The sequence below is a fragment of the Quercus robur genome, chromosome 7 (genome assembly GCF_932294415.1).
Source record: "Quercus robur chromosome 7, dhQueRobu3.1, whole genome shotgun sequence".
Classification (NCBI taxonomy): Eukaryota; Viridiplantae; Streptophyta; class Magnoliopsida; order Fagales; family Fagaceae; genus Quercus; species Quercus robur.
In genome coordinates this window covers 16,963,137-16,982,798 of record NC_065540.1, presented here as the reverse complement: position 1 = coordinate 16,982,798, position 19,662 = coordinate 16,963,137, and the positions used below count along the sequence as shown (strand labels likewise).

The 19,662-nt window shown below is 31.2% G+C and overlaps 2 protein-coding genes across 2 annotated transcripts; both read left to right on the top strand.

The window, feature by feature from the left end:
* The first annotated feature begins 6,060 nt into the window (after positions 1-6,060).
* On the top strand, positions 6,061-13,944 carry LOC126692533 (probable serine/threonine-protein kinase WNK5). The gene is made up of 7 exons (XM_050388157.1): positions 6,061-6,848; positions 8,525-8,790; positions 9,628-9,851; positions 10,595-10,752; positions 10,989-11,292; positions 12,188-12,550; positions 13,019-13,944. Exons 1-7 carry the CDS (start codon positions 6,759-6,761, stop codon positions 13,417-13,419), a joined length of 1,806 nt encoding a protein of 601 aa, XP_050244114.1. The 5' UTR covers positions 6,061-6,758; the 3' UTR covers positions 13,420-13,944.
* A 777-nt stretch (positions 13,945-14,721) lies between these two features.
* LOC126692532 (uncharacterized) lies at positions 14,722-19,309 on the top strand. Its single transcript, XM_050388156.1, has 3 exons — positions 14,722-15,353; positions 17,862-18,189; positions 18,755-19,309. The coding sequence occupies exons 1-3, from the start codon at positions 14,908-14,910 to the stop codon at positions 18,974-18,976; spliced, it is 996 nt and encodes a 331-aa protein (XP_050244113.1). The 5' UTR covers positions 14,722-14,907; the 3' UTR covers positions 18,977-19,309.
* Positions 19,310-19,662: the final 353 nt, after the last annotated feature.

The window sequence follows — 19,662 nt, the reverse complement described above, 5'->3', positions numbered from 1 at the left end:
GAAATGTGATGGAGACCCTAAATTCCTCGCTAGAGGCCCACAGTTGTACACTACTAAGAATATTTGGTTTTAGGGTAAGGATTGAATACAGCGCAAGTGGACCCCAGTCGAGTCTTGGTTTTATGTGAGCTACCATTTTGCAAAGATAGTTTTTAGACACAAAAAATTTGACATATGCTGATGTTTTGGATTCGTTAGTAATAGGTAAAATCAAAAAATTTGACATATGCTGATGTTTTGGATTCGTTAGTGATTGGTAAAATAGTGGTGGAGGATATATTAGCTTTTGACAAGGCTAATTTGCGTTGTAATAGACTTGTGAATTCCTAAGTTAATGTTTAATCATGTTTTACCCAAAAAAAAAAAAAATAGTGGCTATAGTGATGAGCCAAATAAAAATACTAACCCTGTCCAGCAGATGTCAAAAATATTGTTAAATTTTTTTGTGTTAAATGTGATGACGTGTAGTGTGTAAACAAAACAAGCCGTGGGTCCACTTTTTAAGGCGAATCTATTTGTTTATTTTTTAACATGTAGTACGAACTACAAATCTATGAACTGGGAAGTTTCTTGGCAGCCTCCTCTTTCTATTATTGTTCACCAAACTAGTTTAAAATTATTTCTGTTTTTGCTGAATGACTTTATAAATTATTTCAGTTCTCTTTAAAAAAAAAAAAAAAATCAATGACATCAGTTGCGAGTTTTACATTAAACTAACCTCTAAATATTTTCTTATAGTGATGAATGAGGGAAAGCAAACAAAAAATAAATAATTATTGTAACTGATTTTAATACATCTAATTACGCGTTCAAAAATCATTTGGCCACATTCTTCTCAAAAATTAAAAAAATAAAGAAAAAGTTTTGGCCGCACAATATCAAGCCACACTTCGGATACTAATTTCTCTAAAAAAAAAAAAAAAAAAAGTAATGACACCAGTTGCGAGTCTAACATTAAACTAATCTCTAAATTTTTTTTTTTTTTTTTTTTATAATGATGAATGAGGGAAAGAAAACAAAAAATAAATAATTATTGTAACTGATTTTAATACATCTAATTACGCGTTGAAAAATCAAGTTTTGGCCACTCTTCTAAAAAATAAAAAATAAAAATAAATAAATAAAAAGTTTTGGCCACACAATATCAAGCCACATCTCGGATACTAATTATTTATAAAGAAATTTGTCGAATTATACTTTATATATGAAGAGTTTCAAAATACATGTTCCTTTGAAATTCTCTTATTCAGTAAAATAATGTAATTTTTTTTTTATTACCTATGTTCCTAGGATGATTTGCAAAGTGTTATATGAGTAATAGTTTAGGGGTTAAGTATATACCCTCATAATTTAGGAGAACAAATGTTACATGAATAATAGTTTAGGGGAAAGAATGTAATTTCATTTTCTATTTTTTTTTTCTAACCATGGTATTTTTCAAAACACAATTGTATTTTTATTCAATTCATTTTAAAGCAAAATTGGTCAATAAAACCCACTATCCTAATCCTAAAGGAAACCTTCATATTTAAATTTTTTTACTTCAGATAAAATATTTAAAAATTTCAAATCTCCTTTCACTTTTAAAATGTTCCCCTCTTTTTCTCTCTCTCTCTCTCATATTATTGTCAATATCTTTCTATTAAGATGAATAATTACTACTTTTTGGATAGTTTTTATTTTATTTATTGAGTGCAGTACACCATGACTGGTATTTAGAACTTAAGATATAATTAATGGATATATACTATTTTCAGATTTGAGCAAACAGAGCCAGCCATTTAGATGAAATTTGAGATTCCGAAAAGCCATCTCAGAACAGAAGCAAGCATTATTTATCATCAATGATTCATCAAGTACTTGCTGGATCCCACTTGGGTGGACCCAGACACTTGATACTTCCTTTGATTGTGATGTATAGCAAATAGGATTTTTTTCCCAATTTTATATTAATCTCCAATAACATGATTTTCTTATTGATAGCAAGTCTATAATTGGGCTTGTTTAATCCTTTACATTGTGGTAGGACTTCACAGTCTAAATATAATATATATATATATATATTTTTTTTTTTGGGTTAAAAGGCTTGATATTAATATTAACAAAAACAGTACAAACAGAGAACATTACAAGTTGGCCACAGAGGCCAATGTCATGGCTACAAGCCTCAAATCAGACCGGCCATTTACATATGAAGAAAGCATTTTAACCAAATCAGCAGAGGGTGGGGCATCTTCTGGTTATTATGGATTGTAATTGCCGATAAATTATTTTAAAATTAAAAATATTCCAACCTGCATTTGAGACCATGCTTTATAAGTCCTACACTCTTACCTACTCTTTCCATTTCTTAGTTTACTTTTCAAACAAAAAAAAAACTATAAAGTTGAAACTTGAAATTATTCTCATTTAATAAGAAAAAAAATATTTTCCTTAAGGAATAATTAATCATAAGAAGGCCTATGACCTCACATAACCCTTTTTATTTGCCATTATTTTAGAGTTTTAGAGAAGCTATTACTCTGGATCATTGACACGCATGGTCAACCCTTCATCTATAATCTTACAAAGTGACAAAGATAATGGTGTTTTTTTTTTTTTTTTTTTTTTTTTTTTTTTTTTTTTTTTTTTTTTTGAGGAAAAGATAATGATGTTTGCATATTTGTGATTGCTGAAAACAAATTAGGGTGTCACGTATGTTGGGAAAGGATAAAGATACAATAAGTGGTGGGACATTTTCGTATAGCTTTATGCATATAATATTTATTAAAGAGAAATCTTGAAAATGAATGGTTGTGGTCTTTTCAACTTAATTTACTGTGCTTAAAAAAAGAGGAGTGAGCTAAAAAAAAAAAAGAAAAAAAAAAAAAAAGAGAGAAGGGCCTCCACTATTTCTTTTGATGAAACAATTAGATTGTGCAATGTGCATTACACTCGAAAATGGATTATTGCAAAGATGAAAAACAAAAAGCTAAACTTGAGATCAATGTGGTGCCGGCCACCAATATTTGATACTGAAATGAGATATTTGGTGTTTCTATCAAGGGCAAGGAAATTGTACTTCCTAGAGTAATTTGTGGATACCTGTTTTTTTGAGTCGATTGTATTTTAAGTTTGATTAAATGAGGATTATTATGAAGAACTCTCCTAGAATCTTGTTGTTGTGATAAATGGTTTGTAATGACTTAAAATCATTTAAAAACTTTTAAAATAATTGGTAATTTAATATGATATTAGAGTAGGAGAGTTTGAGTCCACACATGAGAAGGAGTGTTAAAAATATGTGATTAAATGTTAAATTATCGATTATCAAAAATTTTATTTTATTGAGATATAATAAATTTAAATCATTTAACTATATATTTCTAAAATGTATCAATCTTGAATTATTATTATTATTTTTTGTCTTTATTGGAATTTAATATTGAAATTGTGCCTTTTGGTTAATTAATTTCGGATGAAATACTTCTTGTATTCAATACATTGGATTAACTATACTGTGTCATTGAATTGAATATGTAATTCGTATATATATATATATATATATATATTAGAGAGTTTCACAACCTATAAGATTCGCTCTTGATGATAGCTCATTATCATCAAACTAGACCAATTGGTTTTGGTGTAGACGAAAATTGAATCTTAAATCTCTTATTTCATCACCATATTACCTATATTTGAAACAATGACTCAATAAGGATAGCTGGTCCTAGAGGTGGAGCTATACTTGGCTTGGCCCAGGGAAAATTTTTAAAATTTTTCTTAATGTGTACATGTGTGTATACGTATTATAACTTTTTAAAATATTGAACCACAAAATTAAGAGTTGATTCCCCAAAAAATAAGAGTTGATGGAGCCCCCTAAAAAAGAATTGATCAGCAAATCCAATGATCTCATCAAATAAATTGTTGTCCAAATGACACCCTTGAGAAAAAAATAAAGAAAAAGTTTTTAATAGAAGTCAAATTTTTAAAAAGAGTATTGCTAGAATCATGTTTATTTATTTTTTTTTTAGTTTTTTCCACTTTTATGTGGTTAGTTTTAGTTGTTGAAATCAAGTAATAGGTTTTTAATAAAAATAATTTTCTCTTGGGGAAACTCTTTTTTAAAAGATTTAATTTTAAGAATGATAGTACTTGAAAGGATTAGAGAAATAAAATAAAATAAAATAATTGTGAAAAGATGATAAAGATAATAAGTTTTCTTTAAAAAATATTTTGTTACTATACTTATGTGTGTACATATGTATTTTGAAAATCTCTTTACTGATATGTCAATATTATAATCTGCTCCCCAAATCAAAATTTCTTCTCCGCACCTAACCTTTGCAACTTTGTCAATTGTGTTTGGGTATGTAACTTATCCAAAACTGCTTTAGCATATTTGATCAATTATAGTCTTTCAAAATTTTTGTCTAGCATAGAATCGAGTCGGTTACATGGTCCAAGAAATCGCAGGAACAAGCCAAAGAAAAACCCATATTATAATGAGTTGCAAATTTTTTTTCTTTTTTTAAATTTGAGTCAAGTGAGAACATCATTTGGGGAAGAAAAAAAAAAAAAACAAAGTTTAGCTACAAAACAACCTTACTCAATTATTTTAATTTTTTTTGAGGTGAATTTTGACAAATCCACAATTAGATTATATCTTTTTTCTATATCCTCCATACTTGCCAAATTTTTATAAAATTAAAGATTAATAGCTGTATTATCAATAAATTATTTAAATTGCAAGTTTTGTAGTTTATAATTATGCATAAAATATAACCTTATAGATCATATAGTCAATAATATCAGTTTCTAAAAAAAAAAAAAAAGTCAATAATATCCGATTGACACAAAATTTGACATGTGTATTAAGAGTGTAAAGAACATATAATTTAATGGTTAGATTTTCAAAATATGTAATAATATTTATTTTAAGTTACAACCGATTTTGTAGTTAAATTTTATCTTTTACGTTATAGTCTTTAAAATATGCAAATGCATATAATACTACACCTATAATTTATGGTGTATTTGGATACTGCTTATTTTGCTAAAAAACAAAAAACACTGTAGCAAAATAATTTTTTAATGTGTAAATAGTATCGTGTGACCCATTTTAGTTAAAATTTTGATGAAAAAAGAGGTTCGTGGGTCCTGTAAACAGTGCACATGACTCACTGGAAAAGCAAAAAAAAGCCAGTACATGTTCTCAAAAAAAAAAAGGAAACACCAAAATACAGACGTTGGGTTGTTTCAGCTATACTCAAATGGATACTTAGTGTGTCGTTTGGATGCGTTTTGCTGATAGTGTATTTATGAAAATATCAAAATATTACTCCCAATATAAAGAAAGAGGATAAAAGTTTTTGTTTATACGAGATCCACCAAAAATAAATGGGTGAATGTATATCCGAATTGTGATCCCAATGGATGAATTAACTATGCTTCGAATTTAAGACCTGGCTTTTGAGGCATTGCTGATTTCATCACCAGGCAGAGCTGATCAACTACTACAGTCTCAGACCTCGTCCCCTTTCCCTATACATACACATATATATATAATAATACTATATGACTTTGATATTAAATAACAAACGGCGTTAATTGTTTTTCACAGTATATTATTATTTTTATTTTTATTTTAAAAAATCAAATATTAATATCTATATTATCAATAAAAGTTTTAAAATTTAAATTTTTATAGTCTAAAATTATGCATAAAAACATGACTATAGATTGAATAATAAATTATATCTGATTGATATGAAATTTGACATATGTGTTAAGAACATATATAACTTATAATTCAGTAGTTAGATTTTAAAAATATGTATTTATGTTAATTTTTTTAGTGAAAATTGTACTCTTAGGTTATAATCAAGTTTACAGTTGTCATTATTTATTTATTTATAGGCATAGTAGTATATTTATTCTTTGTTTGGAGTTTAGACGGTGTGAATTCCGTTAGCCACGTTATCTGGGGACCCATATAGAAGGTCATTATTATTATTTTTGTGATGATCAATGTCCTTATATAATATTACCATTAGCACCACCTCTTGTTTCTACCTTCTTTGTCTTTGCACCAAAATCTTCTCAAAACATCTCAGTCTCTCTCTCTCAATATCTCTTCCAAACTTTTCCTCTTAGATTTCCTCAATCTCTTTCTCTATTTGAAATCTAATTTTTGTGATTTGCTCCCACATCCACAAATGGTACTACCAAAGCATGGCCACAGATACTTCAAATTTAGAATCCCATTTTCAAGCCAAAGTCCCACATATGATCATTTCAGTTTATAAAATAAAAATAAAAGCTTTTTTTTTTTTTTTCCTATTAATTTCCTCCACAAACTTCTTCTCAATTTTTGCTCTCAACCACACCACCCAAATAGTCTTTAACAGTTTCCTAACTAGTTCTAATATTCTTGTCTTTTTTTGAAAAAAGAAAAATCTAGGATATATATCTGTCCCTCACTTCTCTAAGTCTTTTCTCTTTGAGACAAATGGTTCCTAAGGAATACGAGTTCTCACGTGGGGTTGTGGAAATGGCTTGGATTATGCTTAGCGTTGATTACTCAAGGCTTTTCTGGTTATTGTTTGGTGTGTTCTCTAATGAAAATCATGAGGGGAAGCCTCGGATCTTCTAGCATATATTCACTTCCATCTTTGTTGTCTAAAATTATTATTACATATTTAATACTATCAAGCAAGTATTATATAGGAAAATAAACAGTAATCTATATAGCTAGCGTTGATTTCTCAGTCATGTACAAGGCAAGGGTAGGAGGGTGTGTTGATGGAGCTGAGGATCAGCTTGGATACGTTGAAACTGATCCATCTGGTCGATATGGACGAGTAAGTATTTAATTCTGAGTTTCTTTCTATGTACATACTTAGAAAAAGTTCAAATTTTCCGCATAATCTTGTATAAACGAGCTGATTATAGAATATAGTCTGGCTTTTCATCATGTTTAGTGATAAAAGAGAGCAAAAGAATTCATATTCACCTTATAATCTTAGTAGGATTTGGTTATAGTTACTTGACTTACAAGTATTGGCTTATAGAGTATTGAGGTTTACAATAAACTTGGGCCATAACCCATAAGTGATAAAAATTGCAAGGACAGTATTATATACATGCAGGAGGAATTTATACTTTTTTTCAAGAAATTTTCGAGCATGTGGAAATTGGTGCAGTCCTTGTTCTAGATAACTTTCAAAAGCCACTTCTTCTTGACCTTTGTGATTTAGAGCATGTGGTTTTTGCTTGAGAAATTACTTTTGACTATGATAGATGAGTTTAGTAATGAGTTCAAGGATTACACATTATGATTGGGGTTGGAACTTAGAAACCACTTCTTGTTCCAAAATCCAAATAAAGGGGGTCAACTGTTTGTAGCTTTGATGAGTTCTAAAATAAGAAAATCGCATAGCCCCCCTTAAAAAAATGTCCTAAAAGAAAATTCATACCTACTAAATGCTTGGTGTGAGTTAAGCTTACCTCAAATTAGTTGGGTCAAGCTTGATAAGATTGTTAATTTATATTTAAATATTTATGCCGTGGAGCATTTCACTTAATTACTATTTTTTATATGGCTAGACCATTTTGGTTGACACAATAGTCACAAAACACATTTGGCCCAAAAAATAAAAATAAAAAAGGTCTCAACACACACCCGGCCTTTTCAACACCAGCCCATGGGCTGAAGAGTCACTCATAGGCTCATAGCAAGTGCCTTCGGCTTCTTGCCTTCGTTTCCAAACAAAAAGAAATTAAAAAGAGAAAACATAAAAATATCTTTGTGTGTGGAGATAAAGATAATACACCTATCAAGACTTTCTTTGTTACAATATATAAGACTTCCCCAATGCAATCATTATGAGAAAAAAAAAGTTTTTTTTTAAACATTTATATATGTACTGATTTGTTGATTCTAGATTAAAATTCTCTAATCTCTAATCCAGTTAATTAATTACCTTATTCACTCATTTTGATTTATTGATAGGATAATTATCTATACATGTTAAATACTATGCCGAAATAGTTTTCTAGTTTCACTTTAATTTCCATTACTTTTATGAATTGTAGAGCAAAAATTTCACTACACAATTCAATGCCAGATTCAATAGAACTCATAAATCATAACCTTATTAAGCATCAACATATACTGCAAATCGAGACCTAACCCCTTCTTCCCAAACTTTGGTACTTTAGTTTATACAACCACCATAAGTAGTCAATTTTTATTTTTAATACAATAATATTAGGAGTATTATAAATTTTATTATATAAATTTTATAAACCTATGTATCAAGATTTAAACATAAAATAAAAAAATAATTAAAATTTTATTTATTTTATTGTAAATATAGTACCATTTGCATTCATTGTGATTTTATATAAACATTTAATTGTAAAATTGGTAGTAGTTTTAATATTTTTGTTTATATTTTGGAAAAGTTCTTTTACACTCGTCTTATATACAAATTTCCAAATAATAGTGAATCGACCTTTAATGTTTGCTTTGCAGTTCAGGGAAATTCTTGGGAAAGGAGCAGTGAAAACAGTGTATAAAGGATTTGATGAGGTTCTTGGAATAGAGGTTGCTTGGAACCGTGTTGAGCTTAAGGAAGTGTTTCAAACACCAGAAATATTGCAGCGACTTTACTCAGAGGTTCACCTTCTCAAGAACCTTGACCATGACTCCATCATGCGATTCTACACCTCTTGGGTTGATATCAATCGTAGAACTTTCAACTTCATCACCGAAATGTTCACTTCCGGTACACTCAGAGAGTAAGTAATCACATGACCTTATTCTATTTTCCTCTATTTTTGTTTTAGCTATATTTTGAATTTAAGGTTTATCACTAGCTACCCACTTAAATTAAATAAGCAAATATAAATAATTTTTTTCTTCTTAATATGTACCGGATGTACTTAATCTTAGACTTAAAAAAAAAAAAGATATGCCTTATGTAATATATATATATATATATATATTTTATAATAATAGATGAACGGTTAAGATTAGTTAAGAATGATACATATTAAAAAATAAGTGTACTGTAGATATATAAACTTTTCATATGTCAACGTTACTTTATTCACTAGCTACCCACTTAAATTAAATAAGCAAATATAAATAATTTTTTTTTCTTAATATGTACCGGATGTACTTAATCTTAGACTTAAAAAAAAAAGATATGCCTTATGTAATATATATTTTATAATAATAGATGAACGGTTAAGATTAGTTAAGTATGATACATGTTAAAAAATAAGCTTACCGTAGATATATAATCTTTTCATATGTCAATGTTACTTTGTTAGGGGGAGGTTAGATTCAAACCAATGATATGGGGCATTACAAAAAATAGTATTATTAATTACTAGTTATCACTTTAACCTCATAAGTCATCTTAAACTACAATAAATCTAGTCACACCTATAATTATCAAAAGTAGTATCTTAATATTTTTTTGTTTAGTGTATAATAAAAATAATGTCAATGATGGGTGGATTTGTGCCATTGTAAGTGACGAGTTGTACCTACACCACTTGCTACCCAAAAAATTGTAATAAAAAGTTGAAACAAAATTTAGTTCTTTTCATTTTGGGATGTAAAAACAGGTATAGGCTGAAGTATCGGCGAGTAGATATTCGAGCAGTTAAGAACTGGAGCCGCCAAATCCTACGTGGGCTTGCTTATTTGCATGGCCATGATCCTCCTGTGATTCATAGAGACCTCAAATGCGATAATATCTTCATCAATGGCCATCTTGGACAAGTCAAAATTGGTGATCTTGGCCTAGCAGCCATCCTTCGTGGCTCCCAACATGCCCACAGTGTCATAGGTACACACACTCTCTTTCATTATTTTGATTTTTGATTAAGAGTGGTGTTTATTACACACATCTTGTTTAGAAAATGTGATCTTCTTAAAAAAATAAAAAAAATACTTAGAAAATGTGACTTTAAGTTATGATTTATGCATAGTTTGAGTGTGAATCAAGGATGTCAATACCGTATCGGAAGCCGTACCGGTTTGGCTACCGGTACGATATATTTTGGATACCGATCAATACCAGTGTACCGTTTCGGGTTTATCGCTATTTTATATATTTAATATATGTATATATACACACACACATACACACACAAAATCTCTATTTACCATAAAACAATACCTCAAAAATTCATGTTTACCATAAAACATTACTTCAATTAAGAACAAATAATTCGTAGTTTTAAACTTTAACATCAACTAAAAAAAAAAAAAAAAAGGTATATTTAATGTTTCAGTTCAGTATCCAATTACCGGTTGGTATAGCCGGATTTTGCTGGTACGGCCGGTATAATGCCGGTACAGTCAGTATTTTTTCCGGTACGAAACAGGGGGGTCAAGCATACCAGATTGCTGGCCGGTACGGTATATTCTGGTCGTACCGGCCGGTACGGTACGGAATCGATAACCTTGGTGTGAATAACAGAGTGAGTATAACAAGGTGTGTGGATTAATTTTTACCCTTTGAATTATTGAATTTGATCTCCTTTGTTTATTGGTCTTATTTATGTTTTTTTATATTTTAATTATCAGGTACACCAGAGTTCATGGCACCAGAATTATACGAAGAGGAATACAATGAACTTGTTGACATATACTCCTTTGGCATGTGTTTGTTAGAAATGCTTACTTCTGAGTACCCCTACAACGAGTGCTCCAACCCAGCCCAAATATACAAGAAAGTTACCTCGGTAATTAAGCTACTAATCATGCTATTTAAAATTTTAAATAACATGATATTTAAATATATTTTATATAATTCGCACCATGAAATTGTTCAATTCCTGCACTATTGCATTAAAATTAAGAGAGCTCAAAACATAAATGTAATAGTTTTCAATGTTATAAATATTTAATAACGTTATTCTTTAATGCCCCAAATGCATAATCTTGCTAAGTTTCACATTTTGGCTTGGTGACTTAATAGGGAAAGCTGCCCGATGCATTTTACCGAATTGAAGACATGGAGGCTCAGAGATTTGTGGGAAAATGCTTAGAGACTGTGTCAAAAAGATTGCCAGCCCGAGAGCTTTTGTTGGACCCATTTCTAGCTTCTGAAGAAGGTGGATTGTTGCCCATCACACGTACCGAAAGTCCCAAATCAAGAACAGTGGTGGGTTTGGCACCTTTTGTTTCTGATCCAATTAGGCGCACTGATATGACTATCACTGGGACCTTGGACCCTGAAGATGATTCCATTTTCCTCAAAGTGCAAATTTCTGCGGAGGACGGTATGCTAAAAGCTATAACCTCTCTTATATTTGCTTAAATTTTAATGATAATCTAGAGGCACAAGAATTTCACCTCTCTTTTATCTTTGTATTATAGTGGGTCAAAGTGAAGTGAATCATGAGAAGATGTGTGAAATTTTTAATGATTTTTTTTGGGTGCATGGCTCTAAATCTAATAACACAAAATTCTTCACAACTTTTTTTTTATAACCTTTGACATAACCTAACAGTATTGATTGATATACATAATAAAAGAAATTGTAGCAATAAATCCATGTAAAGGTAATGTTATTCCATTCACAATTTAACATTTTAATAAATTGCTATATATATATATATATATATATGAAGAAATTTGTATTCCTAATATTTCTCTAAATTTAAAGTCCATGGTGTTGTTTTGGATTTATTTATCTGCTTATTTGCTTATTTGAGGAAAAGTGTCTACAAGAAGGAGATTTTAAAAATAATATACATAAGCAAACAAACTAAACAAAATAAACAAACCAAATACAAATTGATAATGGACATGATACTCCAAGAGTAAGTATGTGAGTGGGTTCCAGCTAGCTTAACGGATAAAGTCTCTCATGGTTGAATAAGAAATCTGGGGTTCAATCCCCGCGTACAACAAAAACTAATTAGTGTCTTGGTTTGATGATAAAGAGTTATCATCAAGAACAGACGCTATAGGTTGAAACTTTCTCTAAAAAAAAGAGTAAGTATGTGGCGAATTCCATTATTCCTTGACATTTGTGTTAATATGATATATCAGGTTTCAATTATTATTATTAATTATTCTAATATAGGCACTCTCGTTTGACAAATTTAGGGTTTTCTTATTTTAAAAAATATTAGTTGCCATCCAAACTTGTAACATTTCAATGTAATACAGGTCATGCCAGGAACATATACTTTTCATTCGATGTTGTACACGACACTGCAATTGACGTAGCAATTGAGATGGTCAAAGAATTGGAAATTAGCGATTGGGAACCATTGGAGATAGCTGAGATGATAGAGGATGAGATATCTTCTTTGGTCCCAACTTGGAAGGATTGGGGGGGCACATCCCAGTCTCACAATCAGCACAGCTTTAGCTATGAAGAAGAAGAAGAAGACAATGATAGTACCCACCATCCTTTCTATTCATCCTCTTCTTGCTCTTCCTCTCAAGCATGTCTCCCAGCTTTTACCTCTTCCTACAAGACCCATAATCATGGGAACAATGTAGCCTCTGGCAATGATTGGCTTCAAGGTATACATTTTAGTCTTTTGGTATTGTTTACTCCAGTCTTTTTTTAATATTTATGATTAATTCTAATGTGATTACAAGTTTACTTAAATTTTCAAAATTTTAAAAACATAACAAGAAAGAAATTTAAATTTTTTTTGAGTGATGCAAGGGAAAAGGTTTGTAGTTGTTTTAGTATTTTTCATTTTTTTTAGGGAAAATGTTTGACTTTAAACATGTTTGGAGTCTTGTACTCTAACTATCAATAAGAAGATGACAGTAGTCTTTGTCGTGTGTAATGTACTATATGTACATGAGACTTACTTTATCATTTTTTTAGTTTGTTGTTGCCTTGGTGTCAATCCCATTTATTACTACATTAGTTTTGTAAAGTTTTTACAATAAATGAAGCATTTTCCTTTTAGAAATGTTTATTAACCAAATGATGCCTTAATAGCTATCTAAATTTGATAACATGGCATCGAAATGCAGAATATTTGTTTATCAATGACGATGCAAGTTCTCAGAGCTCTTTGAACTCCTTCAAATACTCAAATTTGAGTTACTACTCGGCCAATGAAGATGATTATGATTCGAGTACTAGAAGAGTAGGTGAACCCATTTGCAATGCAAAGGCTCCCACATGTACAAGATTCTGTCCTACAGATATGATGAGTGCAAATCATTCCAAACAGTACTGCGAGTTGCAGTTTGATTATGGGAGAAACTATGGCTCAAAGGTCCCACAGAAGCTAACTAGGAATCGTTCACTTGTGGATGCACGTAGCGAGTTGTTGCGCAGGGCTGTGATGGAGGAAATAAACACGAGGAGATTGTTCAAAACTGTGGGAGCTGTTGAGAACATTGGGTTTCAGGAACCAGGCAAGCTTTAAGGCAAGGTGTTTATAAGTGGTTTTTATGGGTATAAAGCTAGGCCCTCCAAAGATATGTATGGTGAAGTTTGAGACTCCCATTAATACTTAAGTTGCTGCTATTTTCATGGAGTGCTTAAGCAAATGCTTGAATCATTATGAATTCAAGCTGAGAGGGAAAAGTTTTAGGACCACCTCTGTAAGCCAACATCTGGGAATGATCACTTTAAAAAAACAGAGGGAGTAGAGTTATTTACCAATCATCTCTCCCAGATTCCTTACAAAGTGAGAGTTTTGATCACTGAATACGACCTGTGTAAGCGGGCATAGGTTGTTTATGCTATTAATCATGTGTGGATTCAAAGCAATGCTTTGGGTGCATAATATGATCATTCGAGTGATCTGCAGCTGCTTGTAGCTATTTTGATGTTGTTGTAATGCTTGTATTTATGAGTCATTGAACTGATTAAACTATCTTTGTAAGGTGTTGAATAAAATTTACTCATTCATATGTACATAAATAAAATTTTCTTTTGCTTACAACAAGTGCAGGGGAATTCAAATTTAGGTTCTTATAATAATCAAACCAAAAACTTATTTCCATTCACGTATTTTGTTTATTTCTTATATACTAACTAATATACTTTTATTTGACCGTCCTTTAATTTTATATAATGGATGTCTTCTTTCTCAAAAGAAAAAAAACTAATATACTTTTACACAATAAACAAAATAAACTTATTCAAACGAACACATTAATTAAAAAACAATGTCTTAGACTATGAAAAATGAAGAATTATTTAGGAGTATTAAGAAGATGCCATGAACAAATTTAACATGTTGGGGGAAGCTCATTCCAAGCATATATTTAGGCCATCTACTACTCTACTTACACTTGGACTAGCATTGATTTAATGCATAGTTATAGTATGAATGATTTGGATTACAAAAGCTATTGAAAAAGATAGAGAAGCAAACCAATCTCTAGACTTTTGGAAAAGGGTGTCTCTTCCTTTTTGTCAACCCAAATACTTAACTTTAACAACAAAACACACTCCCAAATATAGAATTAATCGGATGATAAGAACATAGTGCCAACCTCATACTTTCGAAAAGGGCGCCTAGTTTTTTTATATATCCAAATAATTGTAATATGGTCCAGAGCAATATTAGGACCACAAATTTTTGTCACAACTCACCCTAATTGTGAACTAATATACGCTTATATTGCTCGTACACTTGATACAATGAAACAAATACAATAAATTAAACCTTAACGAAATTCATAATCATACCTTTCACTGTAGACGTGCCTACTACGCCATACATGCACCACCACCACTCCCCGCGGGTCCCTGAGCTTTCATTTCAATTTCAAAACTTCCTTTACATATATAAATATAACCAATCCTCACTACTCTCTCTCTCTCTCTCTCTCTCTCTCTCTCTCTCTCTCTCTCTCTTCTTCTTCCCAGTTTTTCAATCTAAACGTGCGCCGCCGCTGCTAAAATGCGCACGATGAGTGCCTTACGCAAGGCGGCGCCACTTCCTTCTCCGATCCCCACTGCCGCCGGATCTCGCTCCGCCGCCAACGAGATCTTCACCGAATTCCTCGACAACTCGCTTCAACTCCCGCACCTCTCTTTGCCCCACCACCTTCCGCGTCATCCGATCCCGGAGATCGTCGATTTCGGATCTCTAACGGGCCGCGACTCGGTCGATCGGATCCTCCGCTCCGCGAAGCAGTGCGGTGCGTTTCGGATCAATGGCCACGGGATTTCCGGGGAGGAGTTAAGGTCGTTGCTGAGAGAAGCCGATGCCGAATCGGTGTTCCGAATTTCGGAGGGGAGTTTGAATTTCGGGAATCGGGAGGGGATTGTGTGGGATCGTTCTAATATTGAAAGGTTGGATTCGGCGGGAAAATTTATCGGCACCGAAAGATATCGAAATTTCAGGTATCGGTTTCATTTATTTCTTTGGGCTTGGGCTTGGGCTTGTTTAAGATTTTTGGAGTTTTTTGGGCTGAAAGTTTGGTACATTTTACGACCAAATATTGATGGACCTGCGGCCCAAATATGTGTATAGTCTTAGACTGTTGCTAGGTGATGAAATAAGCAACAAAACTAGCTTATTTAGAAATAAGCTAACTTTATCTTTTTGTTTCATATTTAGAAAATAAATTACTGAAAATTACGAGATACCAAATAGAAAAACCTCGTCTTGGCGTTTTGCTAAGTTTAGTTGCTTAAAGTTAATTTTGACTACCCTTATGAGAAATAAAAAATAATAAATAAGCTAATTAAATGCATATGTGATTTTCGCAGTGTTTGAGATGATTGGATTATGTAATGTGTAAATTAATTATGCATGTTTTTTTTTTATGCGAACTATAATCTCAATATTAAAATTATTGTTGTATTATCCCCATGGATATTTTCTTTTTGATTCTAGCTAGTATCTTATTTTATTAATATTGGGTGACAAATGTTTGTGATTTGTTAGGATTGATTTAAATAGGTTATACTAGATTAATTAGGATGAGTTATGATTAATTTTAATAATACATTATGGGAAGTTTGTGTTTATGGGTTTATTTTTATCTAGTTGAAAGTCAGTCCTATATATATTCACACAGAGATAATGAATAAAGATCAATCATGATTTCCGAAATTACAAATTGTTAGCTAGTTTAAATTGAAAGTCTTTTTTTTTTTTTTTAGAAGTAAATTGAAAGTCTAGGTTTCCCTTGAAGCAAACTTTACTTTCCTTATTTCTCTTATACAAAATAGAGAAAAGTAGAGAAAAGTAGGAAGATAGTGGTTCATAAAATTAATCCACCACTAGTAACAAATCAATAACTCAATTTCTTACGTAATTTGGTAACAAATGGTATAAGCCAGGCTTGGAGGAGCAATGATTGGAATGCTAGGAAAATGCAGCAAATTCAAATGAAAATATACAAGGAAATGAAGTGTATGTTCATTGCCTTGAATGATCGCTTTGACCAGCTTACCAACCACCAAGTTTTTGTGCAAGTAGAGAGCTCCAAGCTCCAATACTTAAACCAACAATATCGGAGGTCAAGCAAGTGCAAATGGAGATAAGATTCAAGACAACTTAACCATCTCATAGTCATACCTCCCTAAACGCTAGACAACAAGTCTAGGTATCACTAGCATCACTTATTTTTGAAGATGGCCAACAATGGATTAACCGATGGTCCAAGGAGTTTCAAGCAATATTACTTTTCTTCAATTGATGGGTTGTGATGTTTTTTTGATTGCTCAATGGTCAAGCATGTTGGGTACGAATAATGCTAGAGATACAAATTATTTTACAAAAAATTTTACAAACTGCTGATGTGGTGAATGATTATTGGTAAATAAAAAAATGATATTAATGGTGAACCTAGATGAAAACCAATAAGAGGTTGGCTACATCAACATTTTATAAAAATATTATAAAATAATTTGTAACTGTAGCATTACTCGTTAAGTACCAATGTTTGGAAGCTTTCCTAATCCTGGATGAAGCTTAATATTGCTAGAAAAGAGGCTACCCCAATGGATATAATTGTGGATGTATCATGTATGAAAACATTTTAAGTTAAAAGAAGCAAAAAAGAGGACTTCTTAGAGTGGACGAATGTTATGTTCTTACTCTTATCTATATGGCATAATATTTTGGTCTATTTTGGTTTATTTTGGTTCATTTCGGTTCACTTTAGTCTATTTCAGTCCATTTTTGTCTACTTCGGTTTACTCAATCCACTTAGGTCCAACTCGGTCCACGTTGGTCCAGTTCGGTCCATTTTGGACTAACTGGACCTTAAATTGATTCTTTTTGTAGATTACCTTTTTTGTTTTAGGCTCAAAAATTCTCTTTTTTTTTTTTTTTTTCCCTTAATTTTTGGGTTGAAAGTATGAAGTTTTGTTGTATAAACCAAAAAATATAAACAAAATAGATATTAGAAATTAGAGATATGGGCCTTAAAAATGTAATAAATATGATAAATATTCACAAGATTACCTTAAAATTCAAGTTTCAATAATATAGGCATTGTACTTATATTTGGAAAGGAAAAAAAATGCTATAATTCTAAATTTATATAATAATTTAAATTTAATGTAGCATATTACATATGTTTCATGGAATGAGGATGTATTTTTTTTTAAAAATATTTTTGGATATATTCAAATTAGTTAGCTGATTATGGTATATTTAAGAAAAGTTATTTTAATAACATGTTCTCAATTAATTTATATAAAACAATATTATAACTATGTAATTTAATTTTTTTATTAAATTACGTTTTCATATATATATATATATGTGTGTGTTGTTGTTGTTGTTGTTGAATGCAAAATACATTATATGTTCCATTGCATAAATTTTATATGAATAAAAAAATATTTTAAATAACATCCACAAAAGTGCTAATAACTTTATTTTCTTATTTGCAGTCAAAATATGGAGAATCTTGCGACTAAACTTGACAATGTAGCAAAACAATTGATTGAAATTTTCATAGAAAATGCAGGAAAGCGATTCCAGAAAGGAATTAATGAGAAAGAGACTGTTCTGACCTTATACAGATACGATCACATTGACCTTCTCATGGAAAAAAATCCATCTTTGCCAAATGAGAAGAATGGGAATTCATGTGGTCATGCTCTAAGCCTCCACCTTCCCATCGAGAACTCTCAATTTCATATTCAATCGAAGCATGGTTCTTTGTCTTTTGAAGAAGGCCCAGACACAATTGTTGTGACTGTTGGAAAACAGCTAGAGGTAACTTGCTTTTACAGTTCTTGGTTTTGCTATACATTCATGGCTATTCTTTTGTTGCTCTAGTGCCAATATAATGTAAATGTTGCCCCCAAAAAATTGAGAGAAGCTTTACGTAGGAGTCACCTTTATATAAATCCTTAACCTAGTTAGTTTAGTATCATGGTACAATAAATACAACAGAGCATTAATATGATCCTAATATTATGTGAGGCGCTCAAAATTCAAAATTGCCTGTTCTTTTGGACTTCAAACCCTTGTTAACCAGTAGAAACCATATTTTAGCCCCAAAAATTAAGCTCAATTTTCTCGCCAACTCCATTTACAAACATCAATGTGACAACAACTAAATGATCATTCAAAAACTGATTAATATCTTATTTTAATGATAAAGAACAAAAATCACAAAAGTGAACTCATACCATAGGATGAAACTCTAAAAAAAAAAAAAAGATCATTCAAATGAATGCTAAGTAAAGTTGTACATAAATTAAATATGTTGAATAAACAACTTAATTTTACCCCACCAATCATTCAAACAAATACTAAGTTTCACTTGTGACAATAGGAATGGACCCTGGGAGAATTCGAATGTGTTTCTGGGGAAATGATCATTGTACCAGATTGCCAAGGGACCCGACCCTCTTATTCCGTAGAGCTCAAGTATTCACCTTCAAGTATAAATCACAGTTCCGACAAAGACTGTAAGACAATTTCCATAATTGACCAGATCATCCTTACACTAATAATGACATTTCTATACAAAATTTTTGTCCATACATTGTCATGATTTGCACACAACACAAGTACATATATGGAACGTCATATACAGTATACCATTTCATAATGCTCCTGTTCATACGATTCGTGTTCATGATTTTTCCCCCTATTTTGTCTTTTAAGACAATTATTTTACTCCTTATGCATGGATCCTCTTGATGTATAGTTTGTACTCTTACTCCTTATGCATGGGTCCTCTTGATGCACAGTTTGTACTCCATGGTTTGGAAGGTTGTGGATTTGAATTATAGATTGGTTACATACAAAATTTGTGTGTAAAATGAAAAAGCTTGTCTTGGTGAATGATAAAAATAAATAAAATTTCTTCAGTGTGTTATGTTTTTGTGATGTTTGTGTAACAATAGACAGATGGTATTTATTTATGAAAACTATTCCTCCAAATCATGCAATATTTTATTTTTAATTTTGTCCAAAGATTCTAGACAATTAGGTATCAATATCTAAATTAATGAAGTGTGAATGTACTTTTTTTATCTGATTTGAATGGGGGGGTGCATGCAACTGATACAAGAAAGATTAAAGTTGTCGTGGAATCAAATGTATGTATGATGAACTTTCTCTTTTTGGTCGGATGGAAAATAGAGAAAAGGCCCTTAATATCATGATCTACTTCCCCAATATGTTACAAAGATTATAGTAATTTATAGCTCAAAACCTACTTAAACCCCAGTCAAT